Genomic DNA, 21,712 nt, shown 5'->3' with positions numbered 1-21,712 from the left:
GTTCTCATGTGCTCAGAAGAACTCTAAAGAAAAGGGGTAAGCGTAGCAGAGGCAGAATCAAAAGTACTTTCTAGTCTAAGTCAGTTAGAGAAGCTCTGCTTTTATGTTTTAGTTACTGGACTTCTACATAAGACTTTAGATGAAGAAAAGTTTTGGCTGGTATGAGAAGTTTGAAAACCATCATTTTTTTCTAGGGGTGACGTGAGGGGGGTGGGATAGATTTTAAATGGGTGACAGTCTGATTTTGCATTTCAGATGTATAACTGCACTGTGAAAGGTGTTGTTAAATAACAGTGAAAAAGAATTTGAAGAGTCATCTAATAGCTATTTTTGGTTCAGTTTTACTACTTACATCAAGTATAACAGGTTTTTGTTTTAAAACAAAATTCTTTTTTCAATTGGAAATATAAGAAACACATATTTTAAGTTTGTATTTTAAATAGGTTCTCAAAGTAAAGCAATCTCTAATTGTAAAGGGACAAAAATGATGAGTAATAAAAATGTTGAGCTAACATAACCATAGCAAAATAAACATAATAAATGTGTGTTACTCCTAAAGATCCAGTATGGTTTACACACATACACACACACCCGTAGATACTTGAGGTAGTTTCTCCTAGTCACACAGTTTAGACTTCTGAATAGTTAATAAAAGGGGTATCTTCAGGTCAGCCACTACTTGTGTTGACAACATGACAAACTTAATGAAGCTGGTTAAGCAGTTCTTCTTTAATACCTTTAAAATTCTTTATCTTGATGTATTTGCTGTAGCACTTCTACATACAAGGAACCCTTTTGATTTATGGCCCTGATTACTCTTTCTCCTTGTCACTTTTTCTACCTAACCCTGTGTTATATTAGACATAGCAATGAAAGACACTAAATTAGTCATTATTAAACAACTTAGAAATCTGACCTCTAATTGTCTTTCTTGAAGCACTATAGATTCAGTAATGTTACTAATGAAACACAGTATGCTTTTTCAGTTTAAAACTTTCCAACAAATTTCTATATGAAAAAAATGTCTTAATAATTTAAGACAATGGTATCAATTCCCCTTCACAGTGATCAGTAAAAAGCCCAGACTGTATTGGTCTTCACTAAACAAACAACTTACAGATTCATCCTCCTCCTCATCATCTTCATCTGCATGGTGGAAGAAGTGTCGATAATTTCCAGGGTTTATTTCTGTATCCTCAGGTCCAACAAAGAATCTGGGGCCTTCACTCATTTTTATTTCATTTGATATAAATATAACTTAAATGTGATATACTAAAACTGTTTCTAAATAAACAGCATCTGAAAAAAGCATTCTCTCTGTAAGAGTTGACACATGGGTCTGTTGCAGCTTGTTTCTGCTTATACAATCACTTGAAATTGTGATGACAGTTAGTTGGCAAATGTTCATTTGTTCTCAGATATTATTGCTTCATTGTTGATGCAGTTTAAAAGACAAGACAGTGACCTATTGCTTCAGTGAGTTGATATGGCAATCTTTTTACCTAAAATGCAATTAAAAAATTAATTTTGGAGACTGTACTTCAAAATCACTCATGTAAAAATAACTTTAAATGACACTTGTAAAATCATTATCAATAACTTGATGTATACCTTCAAATGAAAAGACATTTTTCCATAAACTTAAGAAATTTAGACTCTCATCTTCAATAATATATATCTTGGCAATTTGACAAACTGATACAAAATAACAAAAAAGAGTACACTAAATTCAAGTCTAAAAATATCTAAGGAATTAGGAGAAAATTATTCAAATTATAACAAAATTACACTAAAAGCTAAATCCCTCGGGCTTCCCTGGTGGAGCAGTGGTTGAGAGTCCGCCTGCCGATGCAGGGGACACGGGTTCGTGCCCCGGTCCGGGAAGATCCCACATGCCACGGAGCGGCTGGGCCCGTGAGCCACGGCCGCTGAGCCTGCGTGTCCGGAGCCTGTGCTCCGCAACGGGAGAGGCCACATCAGTGAGAGGCCCGCGTACCACAAGAAAAAAAAAAAAAAAAAGCTAAATCCCTCTGCACATAGCTCAGTAATATCTGAATAGAATGGAAAAGGATAAAATATAATGTGGATTTAAAAATAATTAACAACTATACACCAATCTGAAATTACATTAAATCAATTTTTAAAAAGGCTTCAAATTGTATAAGTTCAATTTGCAAACAGGTTTTTTGGGGTACATAACCATTCTTCATTTTGGTCTCACATATAAATCAACAGAACAAGATTAGAATGAAAACAGGATTTCATTATAACAGCAGCTCAAAGTTTTAGAGTCACAAACGCTTTTGCAATATTTTATAATAACCATAAATGGAGTATAACCTTTAAAAATTGTGAATCACTGTATTGTATACCTGTAACTTACATATTATATGTCAAGTATACCTCAATTTAAAAAAATAAAGCCTAAAAAAAAAAAACCTGTGGCAAATCTACTAAAATCTATGGATCTTCTCAGAAAAAATACACAAGTACACTAAATTCTGCAAGCAATTTTATGTGATTGACAGACATCCAAACTTCCACAAAAACAGATGCCCATGAACATCAGTTTAAGAACTATCATACAACAGTGATATAACCTCAGAATATTCCTTAGCAAAGCTGTTTACATGTACTTGGTTCCTTGGTCATATTAAAACTAATCACCTACCACGATGAAACTACATATCAAATACTTTATTAGATTACTGGTAATACAAGAAATTACTTGATTAAATATTCTTAGGAGCTGAATGATAAGCTAGCTAGAACTGCAAAGCATAATGCCAAAAGTCCTATCCCTAAAGATCTAATTCCAGTTTAATTGGTGGCTCCCTATGAAACATTAAAACTAGTTTACCTTGGGCTTCCCTGGTGGTGCAGTGGTTAAGAATCTGCCTGCCAATGCAAGGGACATGGGTTCGAGCCCTGGCCTGGGATGATCCCATATGCCGCGGAGCAACTAAGCCCGTGCGCTACAACTACTGAGCCTGAGATCTAGAGCCCGCAAGCCACAGCTACTGAGCCCACGTGCCACAACTACTGAAGCCTGTGCGCCTAGAGCCCGTGCTCCACAACAAGAAGCCACGACAATGAGAAGCCCGCGCACCACAACGAAGAGTAGCCCCCCACTCACCACAACTAAACAAAGCTTATACACAGCAACGAAGCCCCAACACAGCCAAAAGTAAATAAATAAATAAATTTATATTAAAAAAAAAAAAACTAGTTTACCTAGCCAGGCAACTACATTTTTATGAAATTTAAAACTTTGTCATTAAAGAATAAAAGTAGAAATAATTCATTTTATGTATCAGTGTTTTTTATTCCTATTTCCCTTGCACTGTTTCATACATAAAAGATGTTTGCTGAAAAAAAAAAAAAGGAAGTTTCCAATTGTTGTAAAACTTGATGGTAGTGAATAAGCTGATCTCAGTTCTTCTGTTTTGTATCAAAAGGCAAACTTCTTTGGTTTCTTTTTAGTTTTTAACCCCTCCCATCCACCTAAAACCAGCCCTAATATTGAATATTTAGTACCAGAAAGGGCATGTGTTTTAGAGTCAGATATACCTATTTAAATCTGTCATTACATAACAAGCAACTTATGCTAGTTTCTCTAAATTTCTTCATCTATAAAAAAAGGGGTATCATAGTACCCTGTAACTCTGTGAAGAGTAAGTAAATGTTTGGCATATACTAAACACTCAATAAACCTTAGTTTCTATAGGCACTCTATAAACCAAGCTCCCTATTAACATAACATAAAATCTAACAAAATGAATATTGCTCATTATTTGTTGACCTAAATCACAAATAACTTTTAACCTATTACAGAAGGCACAGTATTAGGTGCTAGCAATATAAAGTCAAAGTAAACATGAACCTTTTTCTTAAGCAGCTTAAGGTCTAGAAAGAAGACAGCCAAGTAAATTAACATTTTCTGTTTTAGTGTGATAAGCACACCAACAAAACTACAATAGAAATATGCAATAATGTCTCACTTTTCAGAACGGCAACAGTGGGAGATGTATTTCAGTGCATATAAAGATATATGTTTACTTTATATATATATATATATGCATGTAAGTATGTGTATGTGTACACTTTATGGCATGATTTTAAAATTGTACTTTCTTCTAATTTAGGTGCTTTAATGAGTGATAATAATCCTGTTCTACAGAGCTGAAAATTAATTTTCAAAAACTGTAATTTTAGAGTGTTTATCGTGAAAAGTCTAGAATGCATAAAAATGAAAATTTATAAGTCAGTTAATAATACCATGACCCAGTGGCAGAACTACTGGTTGTAGTTCTTAGTTGTGGAATTATTGGGTTGTATTTCCTACTAGTCCCTTTACTCTATATTTTCCCAAATTTTTGAGCTACTTTATATGTGTATTATGTGTGAGTAGAAATCAGCTTTTGGAAAAAAATGTGTATCCTGCACATTTTTTTCCAAGAGTATAAATGAATGACTGATCTGTCCCCTTCTCTTCACTTAGTCAAATTCTGTTTCAGTCTTCAATGCTGCTTCAAATACATATATGTCTTCAAATACATATATGTATGTCCCCCATCTGATTATGGGTTTAGGTCTGAAACCATGTCTCATTCACTCATTTGGAGAGAGACGATACACAAATCAACAAATAAATATATGATAGGAAGACCTCCCTAATATGGTGACATTTGAGTAGAAATCTGAATTAATGAGGAAACCAGCCATGGGGTTATATGACAAGAGCATTCCAGACAAGAAACAAACTCTAAAGGCCCTAAAACATAAATATTTGGCAGATTTCACATGATCAAGGAAAAGTAAGGAGAACATTGCAGCTGGAGCAGAGCAAGCAAGTAAAGGAAAAATGGTAGAAAATAAAGTCGGAGAAGTAGCTAAGATACATACAGAGGACTGAGAAGCCACGGTAAGAATTTTCAATTTTATTAAATGTGATTGGATTGCTTTTAAAAGAACGGGAGAAGAAGAAGTAGAGACAAGCTATATTGACAATTCTTTTGAAGGGCTTTGTTATAAGGGTAGGCAAAGGCTTTATTTTTTGTTTTCTCTTCTGATATATGAATGATACTTACAAATACCAGAAATAGACAGAACAGGCTAGTGGTTAATAGTATGGATTCTGGAGCCAAAAACACTTGGTGTTAAATCTTAACTCCAGTAGCTGTGTGACATTGAGCAAGTTAATTAACCTCTAAGAGCCTCAGTAAATTGTACCTATCTTTCAAGTTGTTTTACAGATTAAATTATATTTAGAAAGTTCTTATATCCCACCGCTCAGGCAATACTCCATACCAATTTTATCAAAATATTTGGGAGAAAGGCCCAGGTATTTTTAAGGTTTCTCAGATTCTAATGTGCACCCAAGTTTGAGAACCCCTGTAGAACTCAAAAAAAGGAGGGGGAGTGTAGAACAATGGAAGTACATGGCAAGCAAAACCTGTGTTTGCCATTGTTAGGGGAGCATGCTATTATTACAGGAGATCTGATGATCTGATAAAAAAGGAGACAAAGCTGATGAAGCAGAGTCTTTGTCTTCTTGACGCTTGGCACATCTCAAGTACCCAAAAAATATTCCCTCACAAACCTTTCCTTAACAATTTCCAAGATTTCTTCTCTGAATCATTCATTTTGCCCTTTGGTCACCTCTACTTTGGCATTATTTAGCTGTTTTGGTTGTGTACATCCCTTCAAAACACGATAAGCTTCAAGAGAACGAACATTTATTCACCATTGCTACCTGGTATGTACTTAATTTGTTAACCCAGAGCCTCGCAACACATTGCCTCACCATGAATGAATACTTTAAGTATGCCAAGTGTGGCAGCTGGAACCCCCGGCCAGTTGCCTCCAACACCACTCTCTTCAGTTTCTCCTGGAAACATCGTACAAATACTATCACTTTCTATGAATACTCTAATATGAAAAAAGTTGGGAAGCAGTTATGACTTTGTGATTTAACAATTATTCTTAGCAATCCTGGGATTAGAGATATTTTCCTCGTTTTACAAATGCTTCCAGTACATAGATAAATGTCCATCATTTGATTATAAATGAGGACTTGAAGCTCAGAAAGTTCAAGAAATTTGACTGTAACCACACACCCAATAAGACCTGTAAAAAGAAATCAAATCCAAGTCTGTTTAAACCAAAGGCCATCATGATCACTTAAGGGCAAAATCAGGACTCCACAGTCCTTACCATAGTATTACACATATTAAATAAATACTTATAAAACTAAAAGTATGAAATAAATGTATTTTTTGTTTCCCCTACCCAAGTGATATGTATACTGTAGTACAAGATGAAATTTTATGGGCATGATAGGAAATCCAGGATATTCTAATGAATTGCTATTTCACCTGAACCCCTGACAAACCAAATATACCTTATGCATTTCCACATTATTTAGCATTTCGACCAACCTACATCCTCCATCATGAATTCCAAAACATATAACTGGCCTTAAAGATATTACATTATTCAAGTATCAAAGTTGAGCCTTTCTTATTTTTAAGATTCTTTGTATAGCAGTAGTCCCATAATAAACTGGCTACATCAGAATTATCTGGGACATCTGTAAAAACTCAAGTTAATAGACCTCCCACAAATTTTCTACAGCAGCATTTCTTAACCAGATAATCTATATTTTAACAAATCAAAGTGTAGCCAGGTTTGGTAATCTGTTTAAATTTGTGCAAAAGACAAATACCTATTAAGGCTGATTTCTAAATTTGAAATTAGTATCATGCTACTAAAGTACCCACGCTCAAAGCACTGGTTCTCAAACTCTAGAATGCACTCAAATCACCTGGAGGGCTTGTTAAACTACTAAACTAAAAAGTCTGGAAGTCACACCTTTGCTAACCCCCAAATACACATCAGCACCCTCTTCCATCCTCTATGTTCCACAGCATTTTGGATCTATCGTTACAAATATGTTTCCACTACAGTTACAGTTTTCCTCCCCAACTTTTTATTGTGAAAAATTTCAAATATTCACAGAAATTGAAAGAACAGTTCACTGTAAACACCCATATACCCACCACTGGACTCAACAATTGCTCTACCATTTGAAAGTAAGTTGTAGACATCAATATGTGTCATCTCTAAATACTTTACTATGCATCTCCTAAAAATAAGGACATGCTCTTACAAAACCACAGTATCATTTCCACATAAGAACATTAATAGTTCCACAATACTATTCATATGTAGTTGCATGGGAGCTTTCAGAGAACGAGGATGTCATCTATATATTCCCAGTACTTAATTGGTGCATAGCACTTATTTGGGTGATGAATAAGTGTTCCACCAATTGTTAAGTTTAATACCCTCACAACTACCCTGCAAGTCGTGAGTTTAAAACTTAAACAGCAAGCTTTGATTGCACAACCTGCACCTTCTGCCCACCAGTTTAATCACCTGCTTTAAACAAACCCATGCAAGTTTAAGTATTTTGGTTTCTGAACTATTTAATTCTGCATCAATACTGAAGCTCCATGAAGACAGACGTCACATCTGTCTGCCTTAAGACACCTAAATAGGCATACCAAATATTTTTCTAATGAATACTTTCAGCTACTGAAAACGTTAGTGAAGAAGTTGGAAGCAATGAAGCACAACGGTAGGACAATGGTAATGTAATAGTTAAGTATACAGATTTTGAAGTATGAAAAACCTGCTTTCTAGTACAGGTTTGTTCAAACGTTTACCAGTAGAAAAAATTTACTAGAGCAAGTTAAGTGAGGCTTAGAGATAAGGCTCAGTTCCTACCTCTGTAAAATGAGAATAATAATCTAATACAATACACCTCATGGAATTGTTGAGAGAAGTATATGAGAAACTATGTAAAGCACTTGGCACACATAAGAACTCAGTGAATGGCAGCTATCATTATTTTTTTTATTTGCTTGAAACAAAACCTTTATTTTTCATGAAGAATTTTCAGTAGCAAAGCACAACTCTATCCCACTGCAGAGCAAGGATGCTAGGTGCCTAAGTCAGCAAGGAGGCTTCCTACTTCCACAACTAAGCTTTTCAATACGCTAAAGCCAAGGTAAGTATCATCCACGGGACTCCAAAGGTCGCAAACTCCCAGGAAGTCCTAGTAGATGAGATCCAGCGGTCACCACCCTCGCCCCTTCCCCCTCGAAGCGCGCGAGGATGCAACACTCCAACCGATTAGGGGCGGCAGTGACCTGCAGCCTCCTTCCCTACTCTGGAAAGCTGCAACGGAAGGGGCTTTTGGTCTCTTGTAGTGGAGTGGAGAAGCCGAGGAGCAGAAGGACAAAGACTGAGGAATGAAAATGAAAATAGCCATCTCTACCCACAGCAGTCCCCAAACTCGAGACTGCCTACTTCGGTGGAACGAGACCGCAGCCTGGCGTACCAGCCAGAACCTCGGCAGTTCCCTTCGAGCTAAGATGAAACCTCCGGTATCTCAAACCCAAGAAATGGAAAAGGGAAGTGATGGAGGAGAAAGAGAAAATAAGACACGGAAAGACCCTCAAGGCTGTACTGCCACTCCTCCACACCCACGCTGCCTCTCTGGCACATGCCCCTAGGAGGAGCGCGTGTCTAGTCTCCCCCAGAGCGCAGCAGGAGACAAAACAACTGCCCAGCAGCTGCCGCAAACCTCGGGGGACCAGGTTCCACATCTTGATTCCTTCGGTCACTGGGCCCGCACCTGCCACGGCTGCGGTCGTCACGCGAACTGCAGGAAATGACCACGCCCATTCAGGCCTCGGTTTCCCCTTTAATCCCCGGGACAGAACTGAGGTGTTCATCAAAGAGACTCCAGCTGTTAGCTTGAACCTGGGTCTTCTCTCTTCAATAGCAGCTGGAAGGCCACAGAGAGATACTGTAGGCAACACTACACCTCGCCGAATCCTGGTCACGCCTCTTCCCCTCCCGCCTCGGGTCTCACACTGAAACCTCACCGGGCGGAACGATTTCCGGCAAGAACCAAACGATCCGCCCTAACCTTTTGTGACCGAAGCTCCGAGGCCCCCGTAAACACTCCTCTCTTAACCACACGGATAGTTCCGCTTCCGGCAGCACCACATAAATCGCGAGAGGACGCTTAAATCTTGACGCTTGCGTTTAGGACCACTTCGGTGAGTGGTCGTTTTGGTGTGTTCACACTTGATGATTTTTTAAAATGAGGCGTGAGCTGACAGTAATTTCAAAACCATTCGCGTCAACTAGTTTAAAGAAGGGTTTAATTGACTTTGTGGAGATTGCGCAGGCGCCCTTGGAGCGGGAGGGCCTTGCTTGGGCGTTGCGATGCCCGCGACAGCTGAGCAGGAAAGGGACGTGTTCCGTTGTCGGGCCTAGGGAGGTGCTTTCTGCGTGTGACCGACTTTTACTTATTGGTCGTTTTCTTGCCTACGCTAAATTACCTGGACCTTGCCCTTAAGAATTAGTTAACGAGTAACCCAAACTCTGGAAATGCTCCCTCAGAGTAGCAAATTCAGAAGTTGAGTGCTGCCTTTGGCTGACAGTAAAGAATTCTCCTCCTTACTTTATCATAGTTGTCATTTAATCTTTTGCCCCAGATTAAAATCTCCTGTGGCGGGGAGAAATGCGAGTTTAAGGGAGAATCTTGCCCTGTTGTTTTAAAGGAAAATTACTATCTCTGTGGATGTTCTTTAAATGAGCGTTTCTGAACCAAAGTAGAGAAATAATTTTTAAAATTTAAATTCATTTATCACATGTGGCTTCATGTTTATGCATATGGAGATGAAGGCGTTTTTGTTAAATGAATTTGCACGTTGAAGTGAAGCAGATTATAGGGAAGTGTATTGTGTAATTAGATTTCCCGGTCGTTTTCGTTACATAAAATTGTGCACTTCCAGTTTTTCAGAGATTATAATAGAATAATTCAGAAGTAAAATTAATGATCCCAAGTAAATATGTTTCTCGAAATATTACAGATTTTAAGTTTTAAAGTTGGGACATATGCGTATTATAACCTTTAGAAGCTTAAATTGGGTTTTGCCCTTGGTGAAACACAGTTAAATCCTAATTTTATTTAAAGTGGTACCTAACTGCCTTTATTGCACACACAAGATAAAATTATTAAAGGAATCAAGTAATAAGTATTTACACCTACAATAAGTATTCATTGATTTCATCTAATGTTGTACCAGGGACATAGTGTAAAAAGCTCAACCAAATTTGATCCTGACAGTTCCTCAATTAGGATTTGTAATAAGACACCTGTACTGCCTTTTCTCATCCCTACATATTTTAATACATGAGTAATTATTTTTTTTAAGAATTCTTGAAAATGTGAGCATATCCAAAAAAGGTGTAATGTAATCTTCGTGTTTATAACTCAAACCACTTAATTCTCCCTTGTAAATGATACCTTTGTTTAATAATATTTGGGAATAGGAAGATATTTATCTTTGTTCTGAGTATTATAGCCTAAAGCCATTTGCTCATATTAACTATTCCATTGGATGGTTTCTAGGGACCAAATATTTCTTTTGAAAAGGAAAAAACTATTAGTTCTTTAAGTTATACCTATATATAAATAGCAAACATTAGCAGGAAACTTTTAACCTTCTACTTAGAGGACTGTACTTTTTGTGAACTGATTTTTCTTTCTTATTCGTTTTCTATTTCTCCTTGTCATCTGTCTTTAGTGCCAGAACCACAAACTTGTGAACCCAATTAGACTATAAACTCATTATAAAGTATACAACTCTTGATTCTTCTGGGTTTCGTGTTTAGCAGTAAAACATAAATAAACATTGCTGTGTAACATTAATCTCGTTCCATTAATGAAAGGAACGAGATTTTAAAATCTTTTTTTCCTTGAAGATAAAGGTTTTGAGACAAGAAAGTTCTTTGCTACTTTGAACAGTTTTATATGGATGATAATAATACTTAAAACATTTTAACAGTAATTATATATTGCGTTACCATTTGCAAAGGACTTTTCAAATTCATAATTATCCCATTGATCTTCATAATTGTGAAAAAGGAAAGGTAAGTATTATTTCCTTTTTGTCAAACATGGATACTGAGACAGGTAACTGTCACATGCTAGAAATTCTGACTCCTAAAAGCCGTACCTTCTTAGACAGGCCCCACTTGTAGTACCATATATCAATACATGCAAGTGAAGTAATGTTTGCTGAAGTGAAATAATAGTCACCTTTGGAACGTGTGCTCTTTTTAAATTCAATGCTACCTCTCCTGTCAGGAAATGCAAGTAATTCTTACTCATTTACAAATAGTTGAATGTCCACTGTGTCCTGAATACTATGTGAAACATTAAAAACTAACAAGACCTTCTCATTCCTCATTTATAACCTAAATTATTTATTACAAAAATCACTTTATAACTTTTCTAGCAGAGGCCTGAACCAAGTATTATGAAAGCTGAGGATGACAAATAATTAAATTAGTGTGTGTCAGGGGACGGACCATGAAATTTGAAGCAACAGAGACCAAGGTTTAAATTTAAGTCAATGGATGCATTCACTAACTGTGTTGCCTTGAGTAAAGTGGATGATCTCTCTGAACCTCTATTTTCTTGTCTCTAAAACAGATGTAAAACTAGTACCTGTTCCATAGCATGTTGTGAGGATCATCACAGTAAAGTGCTGTATAAATGTTTGCTATTATTTTTAAAATCTGCTTTTGTAGTTATTTTTCAAAAATCAGTTCAAAAAATTGTTTCCTCTCTTTATAGTTTTGGCTTTTCCAGATGTCATAAAAAGACTGGCGTATAGTATGTATGTAGCCTTTTGTGTCTGCTTTCACTTAACACAATGATTTTGAGATTCCTCTCTATTGTTAAATGTATTTGTAGTTCCTTTTTGCTGAGTGGTATTCCACTGTGTGGATCTACCACAGTTTGTTTATCCATTCACCTGTTGATGAACTTCTGGATTGTATTCAGGTTTTGGCTGTTATGAATAAAGCTTCTAGAAACATTCACATACACATTTTTGTGTGAACATATACTTTCATTTCTCTTGGGTTAAAACTGTTTTCCAACATGTTTACACCATTTTTTATTCTTACCAGCAATGCTTTTCATGCTTGGTAGTACTTAGTATTGCCAGGTTTTGTTTGTTTTTGTTGTTTTTTGCCATTTTGGTGGATTTGTAGTGGTATCTCATTGTGGTTTTAATTTGCGTTTTTGTTGTCTAATGGTGTTGAACATCTTTCCATGTTTTTATTTGCTAACCATATCTTCTTTGATGAAGTGTCTGTTCACACCTTTTGCCCATTTTAAAAATTGGATTGTTTGTTTTCTTATTATTGAGCTTTGAGAATTCTTTATAAATTCTGGACCCAGGTTTTTCATTATATACGTGTACTGCAAATACTTTCTCTGCGCTGTGATTTCTCTATTTTCTTAAATTAAAACAGAAGTTTTAATTTTTTCTTTTATGGGGTTCTTTCTGTTTGTTATCTGAGAGTCATTGCCTAACCTAAGCTCACAAAAATTTTCTTTTTTGTTGTCTTCTAGAAGTTCTGTAACTTTAGGTGTTACATTTAGGTCTGTGACCATCGTGAATAATTTTAATTTCTTCATATGGTGCAAGGTATGAGTTGAGATTCATGTTTTTTCATGTGGATGTTTAGTTAGTTGCTCCAGCATCATTTGTTATAAATATTATTCTTTCTCTATTGAATTACCTTGGCACCTATGTCAAAAATAAGTAAACACCATTTCTGTGTGGCTATATTTCTGGACACTCTATTCTGTTCTGTAGATCAATGGCTGTCATTTTGCCAGTACCACACAGTTTTGATTACTATAACATTAAAGTAAGTCTTGAAACCAGGTAATGTAAAATTTTTCAACTATATTCTTGTTTTTCAAACTTGCTTTAGCTATTCTGAGTCCTTTGGTTTTCCATATCAATTTTAGAATCAGCTTGTCAGTTCCTACAAAAGAGCTTGTTGGGTTTCTGATTGCATTGCATTGATTCTATAGATCAGTTTGTGGAGAACTGACATCTTAGTGAACTTATCCAGTTCTTTTCTCATTGTTAGGGTAGGAGTGACTTTTTTTTTCCAGCTTTCTGCATTCTAGGCAGAAGCCTATATGGGAATTTTTAAATGCTGTTTCAGAAAGGAATAATTTACTTCCATTGTTGAGTATTATAATTTACCAGTCAATTTCAATCTGAATTAACCACTTGAAGTCTTTTTTCTTATCTGGAAAATGGGATATTGAATCACAGTCACTGGGCTTCCTTTTGCTGCTATATTAATGTGTTCTTTAGTCAAGATCTAATTTTTCAGTGTGTGATGTGGTATATTTAAGTTTTCAAAAATCTGTTCATCTTTCCCTACTTCTTGAAGATTAAATGTATTTTAATATCCTTTGCTATATTATAATTGTGTGAAAGATGCAAAAGAATAGAAATAATGAAATAAACTAACTCTCCTGTTAATAATGATTGGTCTTTCAAATTAGAAAGCCTTATTTCCTGAACTTTTTGGAAGTTAGAAGTACACATCATCAAGAATGATGTGTATGTTTTAAGAAGTGTAAAAATTAATTTTACAAAGAGAAAATGAAATAAGAAACCTTTTTCTTCTGTGAAATTACCTCTTGCCTTTTTTCTTTATTTAGGAAGTGCTTAGAAAAGAGATATATGGAATTGACCTGATAGGTGCTTTTTGTTATACACTTAGAGAACTTAGTATTAGCATTGTCATCTGCCAGGTTTTTTTGATTCCAGTTAAAGGAATGTCGAAAACTTTTAGTCTGTACCTCTGAGCGACCTATAATTTATAAATATCAGTGTTATCAGTCTACAACCTTTTAACATCCAAAAATTTAACTTAATAAATCCAAGTTGTATTCACTTGTTAAATGCCTTAACTCTGAATTGTCAAGCTGTGTGCCAAGGCTTCCTAGCGCATCATAGTGAATTCACAGGGTGCCATGAAACACTGTAAACTTTCAAAGGAAACACAGGTGTATTCAACATCTATCATATCCCTTGTGGACCACTAGTTCACAGTTTCAACATTAGGTCACACTACATTCCTTTTTTTTATATCTTTGCAAGACTGGTTTTTGGATGTTTGCTGTGGTAATAATGCAGATACTGTACGAAAATCAGTACGGAAGAAGAAATGAGGGTGGCAGTGTCTAATCTAATTCCAAGGTTTGAGAAATTGTACACTGACCAGAGGTGCAGGCATGCCATTAGTAAGTAACTATAGTTACCTCAGTGCTATAGACAATGTTTGTGTCCCCCCAAAATTCATGTGTTGAAATTCTAACCCCTAATGTGATGGTATTAGTAGGTGGCATCTTTGGTAGATGATTAGATCCTGAGGGTAGAACTCTCAAGAATGGGTTAAGTGTCTTTATAAGAGAGAGCTCAGAGAGCTCCTGAACCCCTTCTACCATGTGAGGACATAGGAAAGATGCCATTTATGAACCAGGAAGCAAGCTGTTACCAGACACCGAATCCACCAGATTGTTCTTGAACTTCCCAGCCTCTAGAATTATCAGAAACAAATGTTTGTTATTATTAAGCCACCTAGTCTATAATAAATTACCATAGCAGCCCATATGGACTAAGATACCCAGGAGAAGGGAAATGGGAGGGGTATGGTGGGAACTTAGAAGAGAGAGGTTTTTAAGTATAAGGGCAAGATATAGACATCACTGTGCTTTATGCAGACGTTCATGTTTTCCAATGGCCAATTTTTTTCTACCAGTTGCAATTACCCACATCCCTCTGTGTTTTAGTATGGTGTATCACATTGATTGATTTGCGTACATTGAAGAATCCTTGTATCCCCTGGGATAAACCTCTGTGTTTTAGGACCTGTACTTCCTTTGAGGTGTGAGAGTTTGGTCTTTTGCTCCTGCGGGCTTTTTAGAGGCCTGAAAAGGCTTCTCCCCTTTTCTTTTTAATGTCCTTCAGGAAATTTTGCAACCTTTACTGGTCTCTGAAATGGAGGTAACAAAGGATTTTACCTTTTTAAAATAAATTTCATCCTCCTACAGGTACCATGCTCCCAGTGGCTAGGCTGGGATGTTTTAACGTTTTCTTTTATGATTTAGAACATTGGTGGTCCCAAAAGCCATTAAGGGAAAACAAGAATTTGGGGTCATTTATAATATATTATAAATTTTACAGAATATAGACCATAATGATTTAATGTAAACTAAGAAAGGACGGGTCCTTCTATCTCTTGGACTTGGAAGAGCTTGCGTCAGTGTATCCTAGAGATGAAAATAAGACAGAGAAAAATGATTTTTGCCTGTTTTTTGGTTGATTTTTTAAGAGTTAAGGAGAATTATTAATAATACAGAGCTAGAATGACAGGCAGGCAAATGAATAGGTAGACTGACAGTCTATATTCCATACTTAAAACCACACAAGTCTTCCTAAATTGAAAATTGATGAAGGGTGTAAGTTTGCCACAGAATCTTTTGGCAGAGGAAAGGCTGTAGATAGGATGACATGAAAATAAAGGCATCAAGGGGTCTATTGTCACAGATTTCACAGTTAGTTTGAAAAGCACTGAGATTTAGAGCAACACGGAACTGGAAAACAACAGAAGTGTCTATAGGGCAAGGACTGAGTATACACAGGGTAAAACCTCTTGATGCCTTTACTGTTTCCAGTTAGGGGTATTATGACTATATAACATCTATGAAAATTTTTATACATGTCTTCTGATACTCATATACTCATTTCACTAGGATATAAACTTAAAAATAGAATTGCCAAGTCCTTAGGGTAAACATGTTTAGCTTTAGAAGAAACTGTCCGTTTTCCAAGGTGGCTGTACCATTTTACACTTCCACAAACAGTGTATGAGTTTCGGTTACCTGTCCTCACAACCCCTGGTGTTGTCTCTGTTTTTAAATTTAGCCTTTTTAATAGTGTGTAGTTGTAAATCATTTTGGCTTTAATTTGCATTGCCCTAGGGGTAATGATGTTGAGCACATTTTCACTTGCTTATTAACCATTTGGATATTCACTTCTTTGAAATGTAAGATTCCCCCCCCCCTTTTTTTTTTTTGCGGTACGCGGGCCTCTCACTGTTGTGGCCTCTCCCTTGCCGAGCACAGGCTCCAGACGCGCAGGCTCAGTGGCCATGGCTCACGGGCCTAGCCCATGGCACGTGGGATCTTCCCAAATGGGACACGAACCCGTGTCCCCTGCATCGGCAGGCGGACTCTCAACCACTGCGCCACCAGGGAAGCCCCTCCCCATTTTTTTGTATTGAGTTTTATCCTTTTCTTCTTGATTTTGTAGTAGTTAATTATATATGCTGGGTATGAGTCTTTCATGAGATATATATACATTAAAGATATCTTCTCCCAATCTGTGGATTACCCTTTCCCTTCTTAATGGTCTTTTGATGAACAAGTTTTGATTTTAATGAAATCCAACGTGTTATAATTTTTTTCTTTTATGAATAGTGCTTTTTGTGTCCTGTTTAAGAAATCTTTGCTTATCCCAAGGTTTTGAAGATCTTCTTCTGTGTTTCCTTCCAGAAGTTTTATAGTTTACTTTTCACTTTTAGGTTTATGATTTGTCTGGAATTACTTTTGTTCATGATGTAGGTAGGTGGTCAATATTAATTTTTTTTTCTGATACAGATATCCAATTGCTTCAGCATCATTTATCGAAAAGACCATCTCTTCCCACATCGTATTGATGCCTTTGTTGTAAGTTAATTGACTGCATACATGTGGATTTAATTCTGGACTCCCTATTCTATTTCAGTGACCTGTTTGTCTATCCATAAGTATTGGCTTATGCCAGTACTTCACTGTCTGATTTACTGTAGTTTCATAGATGGTCTTAAAATCTGATCCATTCATTTTTGAGATGTTTTAGAAACTGTGATAAGGTACATTTGTTTGATTTAGGGGTACAACCATTTATTATAAAATGAAAAAAATTTATGTATTTAATGGAAAGTGAATTAAACTTAGAATAAGCTAATTGTTTTATAGAGATAATTGACCTGTTTTTTAGGTTATGATAGGAGAGAATTAGCTTTGCAGAACCTTTGCTTTTAAAATGGCGTACTGATATCCCAAAGTTATGAAAAGATCGGAAAGATGGTTATTAAATGTGCAAAGTGCTGTATCATTGGGAAAGAGACTTAATAAGCTTTTTAAGCCATAGTTTATAAGCATGGTCTATTCTGCTTTGTTCTAACACTCTCTCTGCAGTAATATTTTCTTGTAGCCTTATCCCTGCATCTTCTAGTGGTCAGTAAACATCTATATTGTTTTTGGAAATTCAGAATTTTAAGCATTTGTATCAATTATAGTTCTAGCAGGAAACAGAAGATATACTCTGCTAGGATTTTAAAGAAAATTTAATGAAGTTCCTGTTTATAAACATATGATGGAAAGGGTCAAAGAAACCAAGATGGCACCTGGAGACTAGCAACAGCAGAAAATAGCAACCACCTCTAGGGCTGAAGCAGCAAGAAGAAATGTTGTTACAGACTTCCAGTGAGAACTAGAGACACAGAAGATGGGCTTCCTGACAGGAGCTTTGATTGTAGAGGGTTGCAGCTTAAACCAAGGAAGGAGCCGGGAAATAAACATCCTGACCTCTTTCTTCTGCCATCTGATTTGCCTGCTCATATCTCCCATTGGACAAGTCCAACCAGAAAACTATAAATGCAGTCTGCAAGGGTCAGTCTGCAAGGGTACAGCAGCAGGGAGAGAAAGGCCAAACATGTATCTGGATCAGCGGGGATGGTGGCAAACAAAATAACCAGCGCAGAATAGTTCGTTTTGACTGAAAATATGAGGGAAAGGTTTTTTTTTTGAATGTAGTAATGGTTTTCCATATGGCTTAGGTCTAAAATAGAGAAGTTTTGTTTTGGCCAGTCCAGCCAGATTTTTCTTTATAACATAGGGAAAGTACACACAGAACAAAAGTCATTTCTATTCAAGAAAAATTAGCTTACATGTAGTTCAGAAGAGTGTATGAGATCTAGCATAGCGAAATATCTTCATTGCCATTTATCATTTGAACATTTCTAAAATGTATCTTTCTCATAAATGATTTGAGAATTTTTTGCATTTTGCAATGACCATGAATATATTTAGAAGTAATATAAAATTACATTTTCCCTCTTATAAGCTGTCATTTGTTCAAATGTCACATAACAGAACTATCCTATGTTAAGTAACATTTCAGTTGATGGTAATAGAGACTTTAAGCAAAACTTTTTGAAGTGTGCTTGTCATTTCCTTTTTTCCCAGTATGTGGAAATTTTTCAGTATTTCTTTTCACAGGGAAAGAGACGAGATAATGTGTCATGTTGTGTCTCAAAAATAGCATTTGAATATTTTAGTTCATCTACATCACACACTTTTCTGTACTACAATTATCTCTGACACAGATAATATTCCGGGAATGTTCAGTTCACATGTAAGCAGAAATATGACAGAAGGCTAAACTGAAATAGCAACTGAATTAGTTTATCATTTAAATTATATCTTTAAATACCTTTTACCTAGGTTCATGATGGTTCGTAGTGGAAAAAATGGTGACCTTCATCTTAAACAGATTGCATATTATAAACGAATTGGTGAATATCATCCAACTACACTGCCTAGTGAGAGAAGTGGCATAAGAAGAGCAGCAAAAAAATTTGCCTTCAAAGGTAAAATTAATGCCCCCAATTTTTAGTATAGAGTTTATATAGATGTTTCTCCATATGTAATTCCTTGTGGAATCCTGAGAATTTCTGTAGTAATTGGTCGTTGCTTAACAATTACCATTTAAATTGATAATGCCATTCAGTCAAAAGCAAAATAAAACTCACATTGAAGCTAACTGAAGGCCAGTAAGCGTGAAAAGGGCATTTTAAATCATAGACAGAAAATGATACCATGAACAAAACAAAACACTTACCTAAATTAATGTCACCTGCTTTTGTCCTCAGGTGATTCCTACTCTAGTGGTACACTTGTAAACATTCGTGTCACTCTCAATGAAGAACTTATTTGATGCCTAATATTGAAAATGTTGACAAAGTTAACTTACTCTACTTATTTCTGTGGTTCCTCCCTCTCAGTGCCATTAAATAGTCTCAGGATCATATTTATTTTTGAACTCCTAATCCCCCTGAATGAATTAAATATTTGAAAGACAGTAGAATATTTATCTTGAAAGGTTATGATAATTTTCCCCTCTTTCTCTTCCTCCTCCAAAGGGGAAGAGAAGTTTGGGATGAGATAAGCAAAGACATACAATCACCAGATGACTAAATGAATGTTGGTACTATTAATGGGAATTTTGCCTGTAGGTACAGAATCAGGCTTTTCTCAAAGCAGGTCAAGAAAATTCTAAGATAATAAATAAATACCTGCTTATTTTTCCCTGTGTACACCCCTTCCAGTAACTCCCTTAAGCTTAAGAACAGGCATACCTATTACATCTTAGACTAAAGAGGATTCATTCATTCATTTATTTAATCATTTATGCAACAAATGTTTACTGAGTTCCTCCTGTGTGCCAGTCACATTTTAGGCCTTGGGAACATGTTGATGAATAAGATAGATAACTCCTGCCCTTAAGTTGCTTACTTTCTAATTCAAGTAAGGAATGTTCCACTCAGCATGTGCTTAATTAAGCACACTAATAGCTTACTGGTGTATTTTGGAGTTTGAATAGCTACTCATCCACACTGGAGAATTAGCTATTCTCTTCCTGCCCTGATTACTTCCCAGCCGTAGACTCTTTCCAGGTGTCTCCAAAGGAAAACAACTGCCCTGAGGATTAAGGTTTGCCCACTTTCTTGGCTTTATGAACCCTATTTCCTACCCAAATCCTGAAAAACTTAAGAGAGGTAGTTGCTTACAAAAATACAGCTATGATGAAATGCTATTTTGGAAAATTCTATTCCAGAAGTTGCTTATCTGTACATAATTTATTTGCTAATTCCTGCCTTTTTTAGGAGGTGCCTGCTGCAAGTATTTTTCTAGTTTGATTACTCCCATAGAAGATAATTTTATACTCCCATATTTACCATGTGCTTTGGTGAACAAGCTAGCCCTACTTGTGTTGATAGCTACAAAACTATAGCGGCTAGTTCTACATATCTATTAGTAAGTGTAACAGCTGAGGACCTTTCAGATTGTATGGTAGCATCATCACAAATATTCTATATTAGAGGGAAAAGGATTTAACAAAAAAAACCTCATGGTTTGAAGATAAGGCTATGATTATCTTAAAACTATATAGATATCTAAAAATTTCAATTATATCTTTTTGGTATTTTTTTATTTCAGAAAAAAAGCTGTTTTATGTCGGAAAAGACAGAAAACAAAATCGTTTGGTAATTGTTTCAGAAGAAGAAAAAAAGAAAGTCCTAAGAGAATGCCATGAAAATGACACTGGAGCCCATCATGGCATATCCAGAACCCTTACTCTAGTGGAATCCAGCTACTATTGGACTTCTGTGACCAATGATGTCAAACAGTGGGTATGGCTTATGTATTTAGAATATTTTGAATAATGTCTTTGTAGTATATATCCAAAATTCATGTTTGCTCCAGATTAACTCTAGATATCACTTCTCATTAAGTACTTTTTGTCTGGGTAGTTTTTCTGCAAAACATTTAAAGGGAGTTTTATTTCCCTTCAAAAATCTTCTTTAAAATCACTGAAATATAATTTAAACTAGAACAAAACATTATTTAAATATTTGAAAATACTCTGTTTAGATAGATTATCTAGAACCAGATTTTCATCATTGAACTATCTTGTGTAGGCAGAATTTAAATGGGGCTGAAATTTCTTTGACCAAAAATTAATCATTACCTCTTTGATGGCAGTCATACAATCTTTTCTTGAGAGGAGAATATGTTCATTATAAGTCAGGCCCCATGTGTGTCTCCTCTTTTGTCCGTATATTGTCTTGACATAGAAAATGTCAAATATGGCAGAAACACCAAACCAACTAATTGCAAAATCAAGTTGTGAAGATAATGAAATTAGTCTGAGTTTTGTAACTTTATAACCCATTAGGACCTCAACTTCTTCTAATAGAAAATTCACCTAGGAGTTCTGGGATTCTTGCTGCTAGGTCAGTTGATCCCTACTCTTTCTAGTGTGCTCCATATAGCAAATGATAGAAATTCCTTAGTATGTATGTGAGAACCCGTTAGTAATCGTAATAGTGCATTAAAAAGACTGTCATTTCAGGCATAAAGAATTAACACAACATTTAATTTAACTAAGTATCATTTGTGAGTCTGTGCAGGTATTCCAAAGACCTCAGTTTTTGTATTTGCCTTTAGAACCTGCCACACATTCCTTTACAGACATTCAATGAAATCTTTGTCACATCTTTATCATTTGAAAAATGATTTTGGGAAATAAGGTAATTTGTGATGAGAATTAGTTTAAGTTAGAAAAACTAGAAAATAAAAATTTTGATCAAAAGTAACTATAATGCAAAAAGACTGGTTTAAAAATTTTGTTCAGGACTTGGTTTGAAAGTAGTTTCCAAAGTATAATTCCAGAAATATGTTGAACAATGGCACCATCCATATGTTGATCAATTGATCTCATCTCACACAAATGAAAGCTCCATGACAGCATGGGCTTTGTTTTTGTTCATTCTCTTTTTCCAGGACCTAGTGGAATTTCTGGCATCTATAAATATTGTTTGAATAAAGTTATATTTTAATGAATATTATTGC

General features: G+C 35.8%; 2 protein-coding genes across 8 annotated transcripts in view; one reads left to right on the top strand and one right to left on the bottom strand.

Moving 5' to 3' along the window:
- PPIP5K2 (diphosphoinositol pentakisphosphate kinase 2) overlaps positions 1–8,895 on the bottom strand; it is a 75,309-nt gene extending 66,414 nt beyond the window's left edge. For 2 of the 4 annotated variants that reach the window (XM_082651216.1, XM_082651217.1), the window contains exons 1-2: positions 8,654–8,895; positions 1,118–1,502 (exon numbers count right to left, since the gene is read on the bottom strand). In XM_082651216.1, the coding sequence (XP_082507342.1) occupies positions 1,118–1,231 (114 nt within the window). In that variant the 5' untranslated portion in view covers positions 1,232–1,502; positions 8,654–8,895. Of the gene's footprint in view, positions 1–1,117; positions 1,503–8,653 lie in introns of those variants that run through there. The other 2 variants (XM_082651218.1, XM_082651219.1) reach the window with 1 other exon arrangement.
- Positions 8,896–9,001: 106 nt separating this feature from the next.
- Positions 9,002–21,712, top strand: part of GIN1 (gypsy retrotransposon integrase 1) — a 28,608-nt gene continuing 15,897 nt past the window's right edge. The window contains exons 1-4 of one of the 4 annotated variants that reach the window (XM_082652078.1): positions 9,079–9,134; positions 16,631–16,699; positions 18,521–18,666; positions 20,297–20,490. In XM_082652078.1, the coding sequence (XP_082508204.1) occupies positions 16,689–16,699; positions 18,521–18,666; positions 20,297–20,490 (351 nt within the window). In that variant the 5' untranslated portion in view covers positions 9,079–9,134; positions 16,631–16,688. Of the gene's footprint in view, positions 9,135–16,554; positions 16,595–16,630; positions 16,700–18,520; positions 18,667–20,296; positions 20,491–21,712 lie in introns of those variants that run through there. The other 3 variants (XM_082652080.1, XM_082652079.1, XM_082652081.1) reach the window with 3 other exon arrangements.

The sequence above is a fragment of the Grampus griseus genome, assembly GCF_964374135.1.
Source record: "Grampus griseus genome assembly, chromosome: 3".
Taxonomy (NCBI): domain Eukaryota; kingdom Metazoa; phylum Chordata; class Mammalia; order Artiodactyla; family Delphinidae; genus Grampus; species Grampus griseus.
The sequence above is the reverse complement of the archived record's forward strand: the minus strand, read 5'-3'. Positions and strand labels throughout refer to the sequence as shown.